Source organism: Haemorhous mexicanus, chromosome 14, assembly GCF_027477595.1.
Source record: "Haemorhous mexicanus isolate bHaeMex1 chromosome 14, bHaeMex1.pri, whole genome shotgun sequence".
Taxonomy (NCBI): Eukaryota; Metazoa; Chordata; class Aves; order Passeriformes; family Fringillidae; genus Haemorhous; species Haemorhous mexicanus.
Genome location: NC_082354.1, coordinates 5,349,234 through 5,364,534, shown reverse-complemented (window position 1 = coordinate 5,364,534; position 15,301 = coordinate 5,349,234). Strand labels below are relative to the sequence as shown.

Sequence of the window (15,301 nt, the reverse complement as noted above, 5' to 3'; positions counted from 1 at the left end):
CCGCGGGGCGGGCGGGCTGCTGGCGCAGTCCTTGTGCGCATGCGCGCTGCCGGTGCCGCGGGGCGGGCGGGCTGCTGGCGCAGTGCGTGTGCGCATGCGCGGTGCCCCGGAAGCGCGCGGGCCGTTCGAGCGCCATGGCGGGAGCGGCAGGGCCCGGGCCTGGCCCCGAGCCCGAGCCGACCCCGGGGCCCCGGCCCCGGGAATGGCCGGACCGCGCGGGCAGCGGGGCCGGGACACGGCGGGCTGCGAGCGGGGCATCGGCCACGAGCCAGAGGAGCCCCGAGAGAGGCGCCGCGGGGAGCCAGGGCTGGCGGAGCGGCAGGTGAGGGGGCACCGGGGGAGACAGCGCCTCAGCCCGTGTGTCCTGACGTATTTTTATTAAATTATTAACATAGAGAGTTCTTAAATGTATGGCTATTTAATTTATACATGCATACACACACATATATCTATCTATACGTACATATATATTCAAATGTACATATATACATATACGTACATGTATGTGTATATATATATGTGCATATAATGCGCCTGTGTATATATAAATACGACATACTACGTTGCATGTAGTATGTATTATATATATTGATTTATAATTCTAGATTACGCCCTCGTTTGTTTTGTGGTGATTGGTAGGTATTAGTGTGTTTCAGATTTGCAATCTTTAAGGTTTAAGTAATGTCTGTCTTAAAAAAGCTGTCTCCCTGGTTTTTTAAGCAGCTGCACTGCGTATTTTTGAAGTTGTTAATGTTTGATTCATTATCTCTTAAAACGAAATAAATGACTTGGTAAGGATGTTGTGGGCTCTACATTTGCATGGGCATAGCAGTCCAGGTGGTAATGCCTCCATTCTGCCTCTTGAAATAGCTGTATGACAGCTGCTGCGATTTGCTAAATGTTCATGGCAGCTCTATTAAAGTGCACTGTATGCAAAAGCAGCTTCTTACTCATCAGTGCCTGGGTTGGGGTTTCAGGCTCACTATAACACGCTGCTCTGACAGCTCATAGACCACGTGTAAGACAAGAAATGAGCTTTCTATAAAGAGTTAAATAATTAATCTTGTTTGGTACTTTCAATATTTTTCCCAATGTATATTTGGTTCTCCACGGGTGTTTCACACCAGTGGAGATGCAGATCCTGCTGTGGCCTAAAGTTCTGCATTTCATTTTTGCAGCAGTGCCCTGTACTTGTCTTCCAGCAGCGATGATGAATTTGAAATGTGTAAGTAACGACACGTTAGTTTGTGTTATGAAGGAGTATGAAAAGGACACATTTCTGTCTAATTACAGTGAAGCATTTTCACATGTTACTTTCTTTCATTGCTTGTGCTGCACAGTAATTCTCTCCTTGCAGTGCAGTCCTGGTGTCAGTGCCACAGGGAGTGTTCTTGAATTGCCTCAAGTTTCACTCTTTTTGCCTTGCATTATATTTTTCTTATTGCCTCAGTTTTGTCTGTTCCCTGTCGCTCACTTACTTCCTTTTTAGTCTCCGGAGACTAGAAGGCTGCTGTCTCCAGAGACTAGAAGGCTGCAATTCCTCAGCTTTGAGGAATTGAGGGTTGGAATTATATGTAAATACAATTATGTTTGGTTTTTGAAAATACTTTAGACCAAATTTTTACTAGTTGCAAACTTTTAAAAATGCTTAACAAGAGACACAAAACCTTGTTCTTAATAATCTTCTTTTGTTTCAGTTTTAGCTAGACTGAAAACTCCCAAGTCTGTTCCTAAAAAGGCAGATACAAGGTGGGTGCCTTTCGGTGAATTTTCGGTGTTCACATCTTAGTGTTCTGTATAATATTTACATTTTACATATTTAATCAGAATAGAGGAAAACAATCTAAAGTTGTATTGATTCATAGGCCGGTCTGGGAGAGAGTGCAGGCAGACCTGTTAAATCTTCAGTCATGTTCAGGGTAAATGTAAAAGGGGATATTTGGAGGTGCACGTGTTCTTGCCATTCCTATTCATGGATGCATTTGGTGACGTTTGCTGTGAGCAGCTGATAATGTTATATTGGGTGGCTTTTTTTGGATTGCTGTTTTAGTAAGGCACACTTACTGCTCTATTTTTCTGCTTACTCCTACCTTTATTCCACACAATTTGCCTTTTTTTTTTCTTTACAGTTTGAAAGACTTCATTGATGACTCAGATGATTTCTTCTTGGACTTGAAGGTGAAAAAGAGTACAACCAAGAGTGGTAAGCAATCATCTATAATAAAAAAATGCTAAGATGCTTTACTGTTCTTTGTGTTTTCCTGTCTTTCAAGAGATTTCTTCTGTGCTAAGACAAAGGCAGGTCTCCTAAATGCAGCCCCCAAAACTTCAAGCTCTTTCTTTTGAATTGCAGCACGGAAAGATCTTCAGACCCCGAAAAAGCTGATGACTCCTGGAAAGAGAAACACTTGCTGCCAAGAATTGCAGTATCCAGACACTTCAAGTGACACTGAAGATTCTGTCTTTGTAGACAGTCCATGGCATAACCACCAAAAAAAAGGAGTGAAAGACTTGAGGGAGAGTCAGAAGTGCATAAATCTTTCACCTCCACAAAATCAGAACGAGTCAGTTTTCAAAGGCAGTCCAGATTTGCTTGTTAGAAGGAAAGAAAGAAGCTGTGAAGATACAGAAAATAAATTGCCAACTGTGGCCCTAGGACGTAGTGCAGGGGTGGAATCAGATAGCTCAGATGAGAGTTTTGGATCTTTAATGGAACGGATAAAGAAGCGAAGTCTGCCCCGCAAACCAGTCTTAAGCACAAGTAAAACTGTCTTCCAGCCAAGCACGACAGGTGAGCAGTCCTGAGCCAACTTGCAGTGGTTCTAATTGCCTGGCTCTTTCCATTTGTGGGGCATCAGCCTCTGAGGTGCAGCCCAGCACCTTGAAAAGGATTTTGGTGCAATCAAAAATTACTCCTCTGAGCATTCAGAAAAGTCATCTTGTGCTATCAAGATGTAAATTTTTCACTATTGCTTGTTTTTATCATTGTAGGTACTTTTCGTTTTTAAAATTTTTCTGAAAGCAAAGCTGGTGCATCCTTTTGGTGGTTTATATTGACCCTGTGATTTCTTTTTTTAATGTATGCTGTGTAATCCTATGGCTCTTCCTGTTGAACTAGAAAACGTCAAGCCACCCTGCAAAAATGCACAGCCTGTGAAAGGGGAGGGAGGCAAGACACCAAAGCCAAAATCCATTTCACTTCAAGAAACACCTTCCATGGTAACGACTCCAAAGCCAAAGACACCAAAGCCAAAATCCATTTCACTTCAAGAAACACCTTCCATGGTAACGACTCCTGCAAGAATTTCTGAGAATGAATCTGTCAGTTGCTCACAGTCAGCAAAGACAGAGAAAAGGTGAGTGTTTCTCCATTGTTCCTGTGTTCTAGGACAATTATAGATGGACAAAGAGATGCTAAGCATTTTGCATAGGATAATGTGATTCCTCTGCTACCTAGAAACTTCTACTAATTCAGCATTTGTTAATGGTTGAATAGCTGGAAAACAGAGTTTTCAATCTCTGGTGTGAAAGGGAGAATATAAACTGATCTCTGCCTAGGGGAACTGATGACAAATAAATCTGACAAATGCCAAATCTTGTTTTTAAATGTTATCACTTTTGCAATTCCTTGTCTTGTACAGCATGTGGTGGCTCAGCAGATTGTATATATCCAGCTGCTTATATCTGAAAAGATACCAAAACTGATTCTATTAGTAATTCATACCTTTTAAACAAGAGTATATTGATTTTTTTTTTAATCTGTATCCTTATAACTTGGAGAATTCATGTTTATTTTTCTATGTATGGATGCAGCTTAGGCTTTCAAAAGAATGCATTTTTCATTTCTAATAGCTGCCCTTATTATGCCTCCTAGCCATGTGCTGGTTCCTTGAATCATTTTATAGTGGTGTATTCAATTCCAAACATTTAAATAATATCTTTAAAGATGAGACTTTAAAAGGTCACAATTCTGCAGCATTGGAGTTAGTAATCCTGGTGGAATATCTGCTTCCCCTGAAATAATTCCTGAGCATTCCTGGACTATCTTTGTCTGTTTCTGAAAACACACCTTTGTTGTGATGGTCATGTTAGGGCTGTTCATATATTGATTAAATTTTGGTATAGTTGTGGTTTGCTGTGTCACAAAGTCTGAGTCTCTTTTGCTACTTAGGAGTCCTCATAATCTAATTTTGTGAATTAATGAAGTAACTGCGAGATGTTGCCACAGCTCTGCCCCTTCATGCCCTCAGAGGGGTAAGAGGACAGCCGTGGCCTCATGAGGGCAAGCTGGTAGAAAGAGTCAGGAGAGGTTTATGCCACTTGAAGCATCCCTGAGATCTTTATTGGCTTTCAAGTGGCCATTATTTTTCCCTGTGTTTTTCCATGTCTCTGTACTTCAGCAAACTGCTTAATGGCTTTTCTTGCAGGTTCAGGGTATGTTCAGTGCCTGATTGTTTCTTGCAAGATCTTTCAAATCCAGCCTCCCACTATGTGAAGTATTTCAAGAAAAATAAAGAGGAGCTGGCCCAGAAGCTCTACAGGCTGTTTAATAGTACTATCTTTGAGCAGAAGGTTTGTTTCAAAACAAGAACTACCATTCTAAAATTCTGGTTACTATGTTGCTCCTCACTTTTTGATGTGATTGCTCTTTATCCTCTTCAGATTGTAGAATTAAGCTTTATAGCAGTGGGTTATGTTTGAATTAGTCCAGGCAATTTCTTCAGAAGGGGTTTGTCACCACTGTGATGCAGCAGTTTTCAGCTTGGCTTTGCTTTCCCAGCTGTAATGGAAATGCTGCACATAATCTGTGTTCCTTCCTATTGGATGTTCATATCTGCCTTTCTGGAACAGATTGAAAAGGTGATCCTTCAAATAACAGTTTAGGGTGAGCATAAAACTACAAGTTGTGTTTCAAATTTAAGGTTTAGTTTCTGGGATACTGGGGACCCTCCTCTGGTGAAAAATGTCTTTGAAAGAAGGGCACTGCCCTCAGTAATTCCAATGGGATTTCTCCCAGGAAGGAAAGTGTTGAGCTGACAGGCTGAGGTTCTGGTTTCACGTAAAACAGCTGAACAGACTCCCTATTCCTTAAGCAGAGTATCTTACTGCCCACTGCTTCAGCCCTGTACTTGGAGGTAGAATAGAAGAACTAAGGACTCCTGTCTCACCCTGCACTGTGAAACTCCTATTGTTGGTTACAGAAAAACTGGTGTTGGGACTAAGAGGCCATGGAGGGGATTGGCATCTTAAGTGTTAAGGGCACCAACAGAGACATCCTGGACTGGCTTTGTACAAAATACAAGGGGAAGCCAGAGAGCCAGAAGGTAAGAGAACAGATAGGAGAGGGCAGACTACATGCACTGTTTTGTTTTTCAGTTACCAGAGGACATGGTGATAATCTGGAATAAGAAAATGAGGAAAACAGCGGGGTACTGTGTAACGGGACAGAGGGGAGGCCCTGAAGGGAAGCGTTACGCTCGCATTGAACTCTCTGAGAAAGTCTGTGACTCTGCAGGTAGGTCAAGAAAGGGTGTGTTGATTCTTCTTTGAGGAAGCAAGTTTCAAAGATAAAAACATAAATCTGATTAAGAGATTTGGAACTGGAGCCTGCTTCGAAATTTTGTATTACCTTGTGTAAATTAATAAATACATGTATGAATTTATCCACATTCCACAGCCCTTCTGAGAGGCTGGGCAAATGTACAAAATGTGAGAACAGAGATGTAGACACACTAACTGCACTATTGTTTATATTTCTTAATGATTTGAAGACCTACAGGCTAGGTGTTAGACTAATTCTGTGTTAAAATGGCAGTCTAAAATCTGACTTCTTCCATCACAGCAAGACACCTTGTTGGTAGTGTTTAAAGCTAGAATAAAGACAGGTCAGTGCTAAAGTAAGTTCTGTTATGTGGTACTGTGAGTGTTACTTCTCCCACATCCCCTCCCAGTATGGGAAAATGAATCATAAAAAGGTTTGGATTGAAAGGGATCTTAAAAACCATCCTGTACCAACTCCCTGCTGTGGGCAGGGACACCTTCCATTAGAACTAGGTTTCTTCAAGCCCTGCCCATCCTGGCCTTAAACGCTTGCAGGAGTGGTGCAGCTTTACCAACCAAACAAAAAACCCCAAACAGATGAGGTGTTGGGGGGAGTAACTAGAATGCAGAATTGGGGCTGATCAAAAACTGGAAATACACTAAGTAAAACCTTGGTTTGGAACATTTTATCTTCTCGAGACATCAGTAATTTTAACCTTCAAAACAATACTTGCATCTTGATACAGAGTGAGTATCAGAGGCCTGAAGCAGTGACCAAAGGTGAGCTTGTTCTTCCCCACACCTGTCTTTGCTTTCCTCAAGATCGCCTCCGGGACACGCTGATCCACGAGGTTTGCCACGCAGCCACCTGGCTCATCAGCGGCGTGCGGGACGGGCACGGGCGCTTCTGGAGGTTCTATGCCAACAAAGCAGCTGTGATTCATCCAGAGCTGCCAGTGGTGACACGGTGCCACAGCTATGAGATCAATTACAAATTCACCTATGAGTGTGGTCGCTGCAAAGCTACGTAAGTAATGTTTTCATCTTGAATATGACTGCCTATTAGCTTGGCACTCTCCTGTGTCTAGAAATCAGGGTTCTCTGGAATAGTAAAGCAGTTTGGATATTCTGGTGTTTTCCAGAGCCCACAGAACCTCAGTCTGGGATTCCACATTTGTTTCCAAGATAGTTTCAATTCTAGTTCAGAGGTCAGGACAGGCAGAAAGGTCATCTGAGGACCAGTGGTGATGAGGGGAAGTCTTTGGGAAGCAGTAAGAGATACATACCTAAGCTTTGAAGGAAAAAATCCCCATAAATATTGGGCACAGAATATTTGACAGTGATTAGATACTAGATTAAACTAGCAGAGGAAGCTTCCACCTTAAAGTCCTGATGATTTTAAATTATTACTGCAACCTCACAGATGGGAGCTGCACTGTGATGGGAAGGATTGACACTAGGACACAACCTGTAATAATGACACCATTTGTGGCTTTTTTTTACCTCAGGATTGTATGTATGACTCCCAGAAGTACTGGAAGGAAAAACCTCACATACCCTGAGGTGTTTATTAGGACTATGCAATGCAGTAGTTGCTTAGATGCAACAGAGCATTGAGAAGAATTTTTTTTTAGTGATGTCTTAGATGAGAAACTCCAAGAGGCAGTTGATACATGGGCTGTGAAGGTTGTTGGAAATTTGTAGCACTTCATACTGGTAGGCTGAGAGTAGGAGAGACAGAGGAAGGAACCACGCTGAAAAAGCAGTGGAAAAAGTTCCAGGGTAGAGAAGTGTAACACAGATTTGATTGTACCACTGTGTTATGTACTGTTCCCTTTCTAAAATACTGCCTCAGACATGTGACCTGAGCAGCAGAGCAAGGGGCCCTTTCCCACAGGCCTGTGGAATGCAAGTGCTGGTTCTTGCCTTTCAGGATCGGGCGGCACTCGCGCTCCCTGGACACGGCACGGTTCGTCTGCGCCTTCTGCGGGGGGCAGCTGGCCCTCAGGCAGCCCCCGGCCAGGGGGGGCACCCCTGCCAGGACACAGCTCACACCCTTTGCTAAGTATGTCAAGGAAAACTATGCACTTGCTAAGAGGGAGCAGCATGGGCTGAGTCATGCAGAGGTCATGAAGAAACTCAGTGCTGATTTTGCTGTGAAAACCAAGCTGGAAGATTCCTTCTAATATCTCAATATACCTCCTTTCTTGGTGCTACTTAAATTTTGTATAGAGAGTAGTAAAAGTTCTGAGCAGCACTTACACATAGCATGTCTTCAGTGACTCCAGTGAGTAAGGGATTTACTGTTTCATCTGGGCAGCTGATATGCTGTAGACTCTATGTGTGTGCTGAAGAACTGCTCTGTGTGCATCTGTCTGGGATTGCCAGAGGCAAGAAAGTCCAGGCCCACCAGCCTAAGCCCTCTGACTCTGAATGACTCCAAGGCAGGAAAAGGGGCAGACCTGAGTTGGGCTTCAACATGGCTTCATATATTCTCCCATGTAGACTTTCCTGCGAGATCCTTGGCTGGTTTTGTTAAAATTAAGTGGTAGATAGATGGTGCCTTACATCCATTAACAGAATATGTGAATTTCTCCCAAGCCCTTTAACCTTCAATCAGTAGTGTACCTCTATTATTGAGATTTCATAGAAACTAAAATAGATGCAGAAGGTCAGGGTGGGGAGAGCAGATTCAAACACTTTCCCCAAGGATGAGTAGGGCTTATCATGGCTTAAGTCTTTTGTATAAAATGCAACAATGTGTGTTATAGTGATTGTGTCTTCTGTAAGCAAATTGCTCAGGGGATGAATAATTTTGATAAGCAATAAATGCCAGTTTAATACAGACTCTTGAAATAAATGAGGCTACTTTGTTTCAATTTAATCATGGCTGTGTAAGAATACAGAACCTTGGTACCAGCCCAGCTCTCCTGACTGTGGATCACAGTCATTAACATCCTTGGTCACTGGGATTACAATCCAAGGATACCCATTCCAGGAGGCCCAGGGCTGCTGGCTCATCTCCCAGGAGCCCTCATGAAGCCTGGGGGCACTGAGGAACCACCCTCCTATATCCAGCATCGATGAAGGTAAGGAGCATTGGAACTAGAAACCAACAGCAAAAACAACAGCACAAGACGACTGACTGTTCAAAAAGTGATTAATTACTATTCACAGCACTTCTAAGGAAAAAGAAAACAGTAGTGAGCAATATACTTAAAGGAAGTTCTACTCTTAGGGGATTTGTCAGTAAAATGTAGAAAGATTGAAAAGTCCAGTCTGACAACGCAGTGGGGTTATGGGGCTTCCACATCTTGCAGCACTTTACAGCTGCTAATCAATACTGACTGACACTGGCAGGGAGTGCCTCTGCCTCAGCTCTGTCACTGCAATTGTCCCATCCTTTGCTCACATGAGACTGTGAAATGCAACAGCAAGAACATTTAAAGGGATTAATTCAACAACAGCTATTTCATTCCAGTCTTAACTGCAGAAATTTCCTAAGTTCAGCATGGAAGAATATCAGACTAGTATATCCCTGAGTTCTCTGCCCAGCACCTTAGCCTTCTTCCCTCTGGGAAGGAACCACAGTCCCCTCACTGAGCCAGCAGAAACTTTCTAGAGAACCTCAGTGCTGAGCACACACCAGCATTACATGGAGTAAGAATACAGACTGACCAAAAAATGCAGGCACAGGCACTGGATAGCATTAATGTCATTTTTACTCCCAACAGCTCTAGCTTTGGAATTGTTTATTTGGTTTGACATATGCTGAAGACAGATCCTATGTCAAAGATCTTCCAGGTCTGTTCCCAAGCTTCCCTCCCACCTCTTACCTGCCTGGGTGAATGACCAGTGATCCAGAACATTACTAAATACAAGATGATGGTCAACTGAAGCTACTAAGAGAAGGCAGAAGTTGGCAGCATCATATATGACAGCAGGGACACACTCTTCCCCTCTAACCCTCCTGTTCCAGGCTCCTGGAATACATATAAAGCAGTAGGACTTCTGTCAAAACATAGAGGGAGAAACAACAGGATCCCTAGGTGTGTGCTCTCCAGAACAGAAGTCTTCAGGTGCTGCCCAGCCCCACCACTGAGTCGGAAGTGCAGCAACTGCAGACACAGCACAGCTTTGCACCAGGCTGGGGCAGGTGAAGTCCTGATCCTGGAGCTGTGCTCTTTGCTGCAAGAGAAGAGGCACAGCCAGTACCTCCACTGAGGCAATGCAGGGCCACCCTTCAGCCTGGAGTAGTTCTTAAAGATTTTTTCATGTCACTTTGCTGTAGGGTCTGCATTTCCTCCTCACTCTAAAGCAGCAAGTTCCTCCAGCAGCTGCTCCTTCTCCTGCTGCAGCTCCTGCATGCGCTGTTTGTTCTGCTCCAGTCTGTCCTCAAGCCACTGCAGCAGGGGCCCACTGATGGCAGACATTTGGCTGCAGAGGTTCTTTGTGAACACTGCAAAGAGCAACAACACATCATGCCAGGACAGCACACAAAAGACTCCGTGTGCTACAACAGCCCCAAGGCCAACAGCCAGCCAAGGAAACCCTCCAGCATCCTGGCCATGGCAATCACACATCTGCACAGGAAGGTCAGAGCCAGCAGCTTCTAACAGGGAAACACCATTTCAGTGTGACCCATGCAGGGATGACAGTTCTACAATGAAAATCTGCACACAGCTAATCACTGATGCTAATTAAATTTAGAAGCATCACAGAATGCCTCATTTCCTAAACATGTGACAGTGGGGTGATAAACTTGGAACAGAAGTGGGATTAGTACTGACCCCATCACAGTAGCAAAAGAAAAGATGACACATCCATGTAACAACTATAAAGTGCCAGGAGATGGAAGTGTGCATACAGGTCAGCCAGACACTGCTTTAACACTCAACAAATCCCAAATCCCCTTTCCTGTTCCAACAGAAAAAATAACCTAAACAAACCAAGGCCCAAAGTCTTCCATAATTTTAACCAATTCTACAAAGCCTGAAGGATACAACATTCATGATTCACCCAGGACTAGGGTGTTTTACAGCCTTTGAAGTTTAGGTTTCTAGTTATAATTCTGTTCTTGTGTAACAAGATTCCACCATTTTTACTCTAGCAGCAGCACCCTAGATTGTCACATGCAAGAAAGGAATCCTTACCTGAGCCATTATGGATCTTGGTTACAGAGTCGAGATGGGTGAGGCTAAGGGAAGGAAAAGAAAGGTCAGAGACAAGACAGCAGGGAATTGTGAATTAAACACAGGCTGTAAAACAGCTGCCCACAAATCACTAGCCAGACCACAGGTACACCTAAAGCTCTTCACCTGCTGAAGCTCTGCACATTCACAAGGATAACAACCCCTGATCACAAAACCCCAAAATTCTGCTGCTAACCCCAGGCTCAGCTCTACAGACTTCAGTAAGTTCTACAGAGGCACAGGAGCTGCTAATCCTTAATTTCTACGGCTTTGCTAAGGTTTTGGTAAATCTTTGCTAAGTCTTAAAGTCTTTGCTAAGACTTTGCTAAGTCCTAAGTACCAGCAACAGTAGAACATGTCATCAAAGACAGCCTTGGAGAGGGGCAGAGCCCCAGGGCTGTTACCTGTGAATTCTCCTGTAGGCATCCTGCTCTTCTTGGCAAAGGATCTTGGGCAGCTCCACAGCTGACTCCAGACACACCTTCCCAATGGTTTCATGGGGTACAACATGAATGGGAATTTCAATCCTGTCATATCTAGAAGGGTATGAGATAGAATTAAAAGCAGCAAACAAAAAACTGACTTCTACAACCTGGCAACAGTCTGTCCAAGGCCTGGCAGTGCTGCACATCCACTTCTGGGAACACATGCCTGAGTTGACAGGCAAAGGGAAGCATTTTATATCCACATGCTTGTCTTGAATTTTAATAGTAAGGTGCAAACTTGAGGCCTGTGGCCCCAAGTGGGCTGCTGCATCCTAAAATTCCAATGGCACAGGATGTCTCCCACACCCAACCTACCCCTGTCACAGCTGAGACAGACACAATACACAAAGTATAACCATACAATTCCAGAAAGCTTCAACCCACACAGAGTAACACCAGACCTCTTCAGAAGGCTTCAAGCATTTGCTCTTGTTCTTCAGCCCAGCCTTTTACACCCCTCATGTTGATGCACTGCACCTGTGTGCCCTCTGCTCCCTTTGGTGGTTGCTCAGCACACCTGGGCACTCCATGGCTCAGTGCTGTCAGTGCTGCTCACCTGCTGCTCACAGCTGTTCCCACTGGGGATGAGGCTGGGCCAGCCCCATCCCACTGACCCCAAACCGTGCCTGCAGCACAGCCCCATCCCAGTGACCCCAAACTGTGCCTGCAGCACAGCCCCAACCCAGTGACCCCAAACTGTGCCTGCAGCACAGCCCCATCCCAGTGACCCCAAACTGTGCCTGCAGCACAGCCCCATCCCAGTGACCCCAAACTGTGCCTGCAGCACAGCCCCATCCCACTGACCCCAAAGTGTGTGCCTGCAGCACAGCCCCATCCCACTGACCCCAAAGTGTGCCTGCAGCACAGCCCCATCCCACTGACCCCAAAGTGTGCCTGCAGCACAGCCCCATCCCACTGACCCCGAACCGTGTGCCTACATACCACCACCTGCAACTAGGGCTCCCCTGGCAGTGCCCACCCAGTGCCTCCTGCAAACTGACATCAGGAACCTGGGGTGTTGAGTTTTGTTTCCCATGGAAAAGGGCCAGTGTTTGTGTCCAGGGGTCTGTGGCCCTGGGCTCAACTTCTAGAGCTGCAAGCAAAAAGGTGGTGCTGCTACACACCAAATTACAGCACAAATCCACATGCTGACCTCAAATCTAAAGAGAATAAATATCTAGGCTAAAAGAATCACTCCTAATCTTTAGATTCTCTTCCAGCAGCCTGCAGGAGCAGAAGTGAAGAGAACCTGTGCAGTCAACTCTGTACATTTGCTCCTCACAACAAGCTGAGAAGCCACTTATTAGAGACAAGCCACAGAAAAGAGAGACAAGACAAAATACCATCAGACATAATACTCTTCTGTACTCACTCTGAGCTCTTCTGGGCCTGAACAGACTGGAAACAGGTATAGAGAATTCTACCTGTCTAAGAGAGACAGCAGAAAGTCAGATTCCAAAGGCAAAAAACCACCTAAGAGGCAAAGACACATTCCTTTAGGAAGCTTTCAACAGAATTCCAGAGGTTTTGCTGTGATGTGCTTGCTGGAGGTGCTTAAGGCATACCTTGATAAACCCTTTAATGATAAAAACCTCATAAGCAGCAGCAGCCTGGACAGCCTAGACCTGACTGTCAGCTTATCTCACACAACAGCCACACCTCCTGGAGAGGCTGGAAGAGGGGCAGAACTGTGTGTGCTGGCTGGACACCTGAGGGAAGAGCTCTGGCCCATTTCAGAGCACACTGTGCTGCTGCAGCCCCTTGGGCAGCTCAGAGCAATCATCACTTGTTCTTCTGCCCTTGAGATCACAAACCAAATCGTTCCTGCTGAGCTTTCCATGTGCTCCCAGCACATCTCTGCCCGTCTTGCAGGCTGCACCCAAGGACTTCAGCTCTGCCCTGATGTTTCTCATGAGCCCCTGGAGGGTTTGTTGCCATTTTTAAGTTGCCTACCTTGGTGTTCTTGTCCTCAATGAAGCAGGAAAAGATGAGCCCTACAAACCCTTGGTCCATCATCTGATACATGGCCTGTGTGCGGACATCTGCAGGGACAGAAATGAGAGTGAGAGCTGCCCTGCTCACCTGCAGCACTGGGAAATGATCTGCCACCTTCTGAAGGCTGACCTGGAATTCGGTAACAAACTTTATATTTACATCCTCATCTGGGTGACTTGAGTTTAAATACAGAATTTGATCCAATTTAAAATGTAAATAGAAAAATCTTAAAAATAGAAGATGAGCTCACAAAATCAAGAAATTATCTCTCAGCCAGCCTGCTGCCACAGGTCACCATGAAGTCCAACACATATAAGGTACTCATGTACTTCTTTTATGAGAGTTTTTAGCTATGCATTAACACTCACAGATACCAGAAATCAGGATGCCAGGCCCAGGATCCCCACAGCTTTTTTTGCTATTCCCCACACCCAAGGTCTGGTTTCTCCATCTGGAAGAACAGCAGTACCAGCAGTAGCTGATCTGTGACTCCTGGGCCACCTCTGAGTTTTTGGAGAGCACACACGGGAATGGGGCTACACTGGAGGGGCCCCTGCAGCCCACCCAGACAATTCAGACTCAGAGCTGCTGGAATGTGCAGCTCTGGGGCTCAGTGACAGCCCCAGGAGCAGCAGGTGGGGTTTGCCCAGAGCCCAGCCCAGGACTGCTCTTACCCACGTGTGAGGGCCACACGGTGATGTGGGGGTGGGAGTGGTACCAGCCCACCACCCTCATGGGCCGTCCTGTCATCTCTGCCAACCTGTGTGGGGGTCAAGGAGCCAACCAGAACCAAGAGACAAAGGGAAGGGCTCTATGCACAAGGGAAAACAGCAGAGTTTTAAAGGGTTTCCTATGAGGCAACAGAATTCCAGATCCTTTTGGAGGAGTGATAAGAAACAGTGCAGGGAGCTGATGGGAGCCTCTTCCCCAGCACCAGCAGGAGCCACTGCTGCAGAAGCAAACTGGATTTGGTTTGCATGTGGCAACAAACATTTCAGCAGCTGACCAAAGCAGCATCCCCGAGTGTGTGCAGAGAGGAGGTTCCCCAGTGCAGCACCTGGAGCCTTGCTGACCTTTCCTCTTGCACTCAGCCTCCCTGCTGAACTGCCACCCCCTCACAAACACACTGCAATTTTACCTGGGACCAAGTATGAAACAATGATAAAAAATTTATAACACAATTCCACTGCAAGCACGGGAACCAACAAAGACTCCAGGGAAAGGCAACAGCCAGCATAGCTCTCCCAGCTGAGCAGCTGCAGCAGGGAGCAGCTGAAAGCTTCAAACCCACTGCAGGCCTAAAACACAGCCCATGAGAAGAGCTCTGAGGCAAAGCACTCCACTGGCCAGCCTGCTGCTGTCTCTGCTGAAGGATATCTCAGCTTCAGTGGAAGCAGCTGAGAGCTGCTCTGGTGAGATCTCCACACGGTCTTTCCTCTTGTCAGAGCGCCGCAGGATTATCACAGAGTGGATGTGGACGATTCGGTTGGTGTCCACCTAAGGACACAGAGGGGAAATCAGAGATTCCTCTGCCAGAGAAACAGCAACCCGCAGGGCACGGCTGCTCTGAGCAGCGCGGGGCACGGGTGCGCCCCGCAGAACGGGGGTACGGGCACGGGAAGCCCTCCTAAGCTTCAGCTCCCCCCGAAGCTGACCCACGCGCTGGCGGCTGCCAGGGCCGCAGACCAGAGGGGTGCCGAGGTCGCTCCGTGGGCGACGCCGGCGCTCACAGCCCGCGTCCCACGGCCCCACGCAGGTCACAACCCGCAGAGGCAGCGCCGCCACCCGCCCCTCCCAGGGGCCGCTCCTCCGCGGGCGGTACCTCTCCGATGCAGAGCCCCATAACCTCCTCCTTCTCGGTGCTCAGCGCGTGGTTCAGGCACACCAGGAACGCGTCCGCCTCCAGGTGCACCGCCTGCACCGCCATCTTGCCTCCCCCGGCCCGCCTGCCCTTCGCCCCGCCCCCTCGGTGGATGCACCAATAGCAGCGGCGCTCCCGGGCCCTCCCAGCCAATCGACACAGCCTCCCGCGAGGCGAGCGGTGCGGCGCGGCGGAAGGGCCGTGCCGCCCACGGGAGCGGCAGCGCC

At 46.6% G+C, this 15,301-nt stretch overlaps 2 protein-coding genes across 3 annotated transcripts; one reads left to right on the top strand and one right to left on the bottom strand.

The window, feature by feature from the left end:
• Positions 1-119: 119 nt before the first annotated feature.
• GCNA (germ cell nuclear acidic peptidase) lies at positions 120-8,388 on the top strand. 2 transcript variants are annotated; one of them, XM_059859367.1, is made up of 10 exons: positions 120-322; positions 1,182-1,225; positions 1,698-1,749; positions 2,130-2,203; positions 2,354-2,791; positions 3,119-3,356; positions 4,428-4,572; positions 5,377-5,515; positions 6,364-6,568; positions 7,475-8,388. In XM_059859367.1, exons 1-10 carry the CDS (start codon positions 135-137, stop codon positions 7,725-7,727), a joined length of 1,776 nt encoding a protein of 591 aa, XP_059715350.1. In that variant the 5' UTR covers positions 120-134; the 3' UTR covers positions 7,728-8,388. The 2 variants fall into 2 exon arrangements, with proteins under 2 accessions (XP_059715350.1, XP_059715349.1); XM_059859366.1 differs by having other exon boundaries at positions 1,179-1,225.
• An 857-nt stretch (positions 8,389-9,245) lies between these two features.
• On the bottom strand, positions 9,246-15,190 carry BRCC3 (BRCA1/BRCA2-containing complex subunit 3). The gene is made up of 8 exons (XM_059859368.1): positions 15,036-15,190; positions 14,591-14,710; positions 13,888-13,975; positions 13,172-13,260; positions 12,591-12,646; positions 11,138-11,269; positions 10,695-10,738; positions 9,246-10,000 (listed from the first exon to the last, which is right to left on the bottom strand). Exons 1-8 carry the CDS (start codon positions 15,138-15,140, stop codon positions 9,849-9,851), a joined length of 786 nt encoding a protein of 261 aa, XP_059715351.1. The 5' UTR covers positions 15,141-15,190; the 3' UTR covers positions 9,246-9,848.
• Positions 15,191-15,301: the final 111 nt, after the last annotated feature.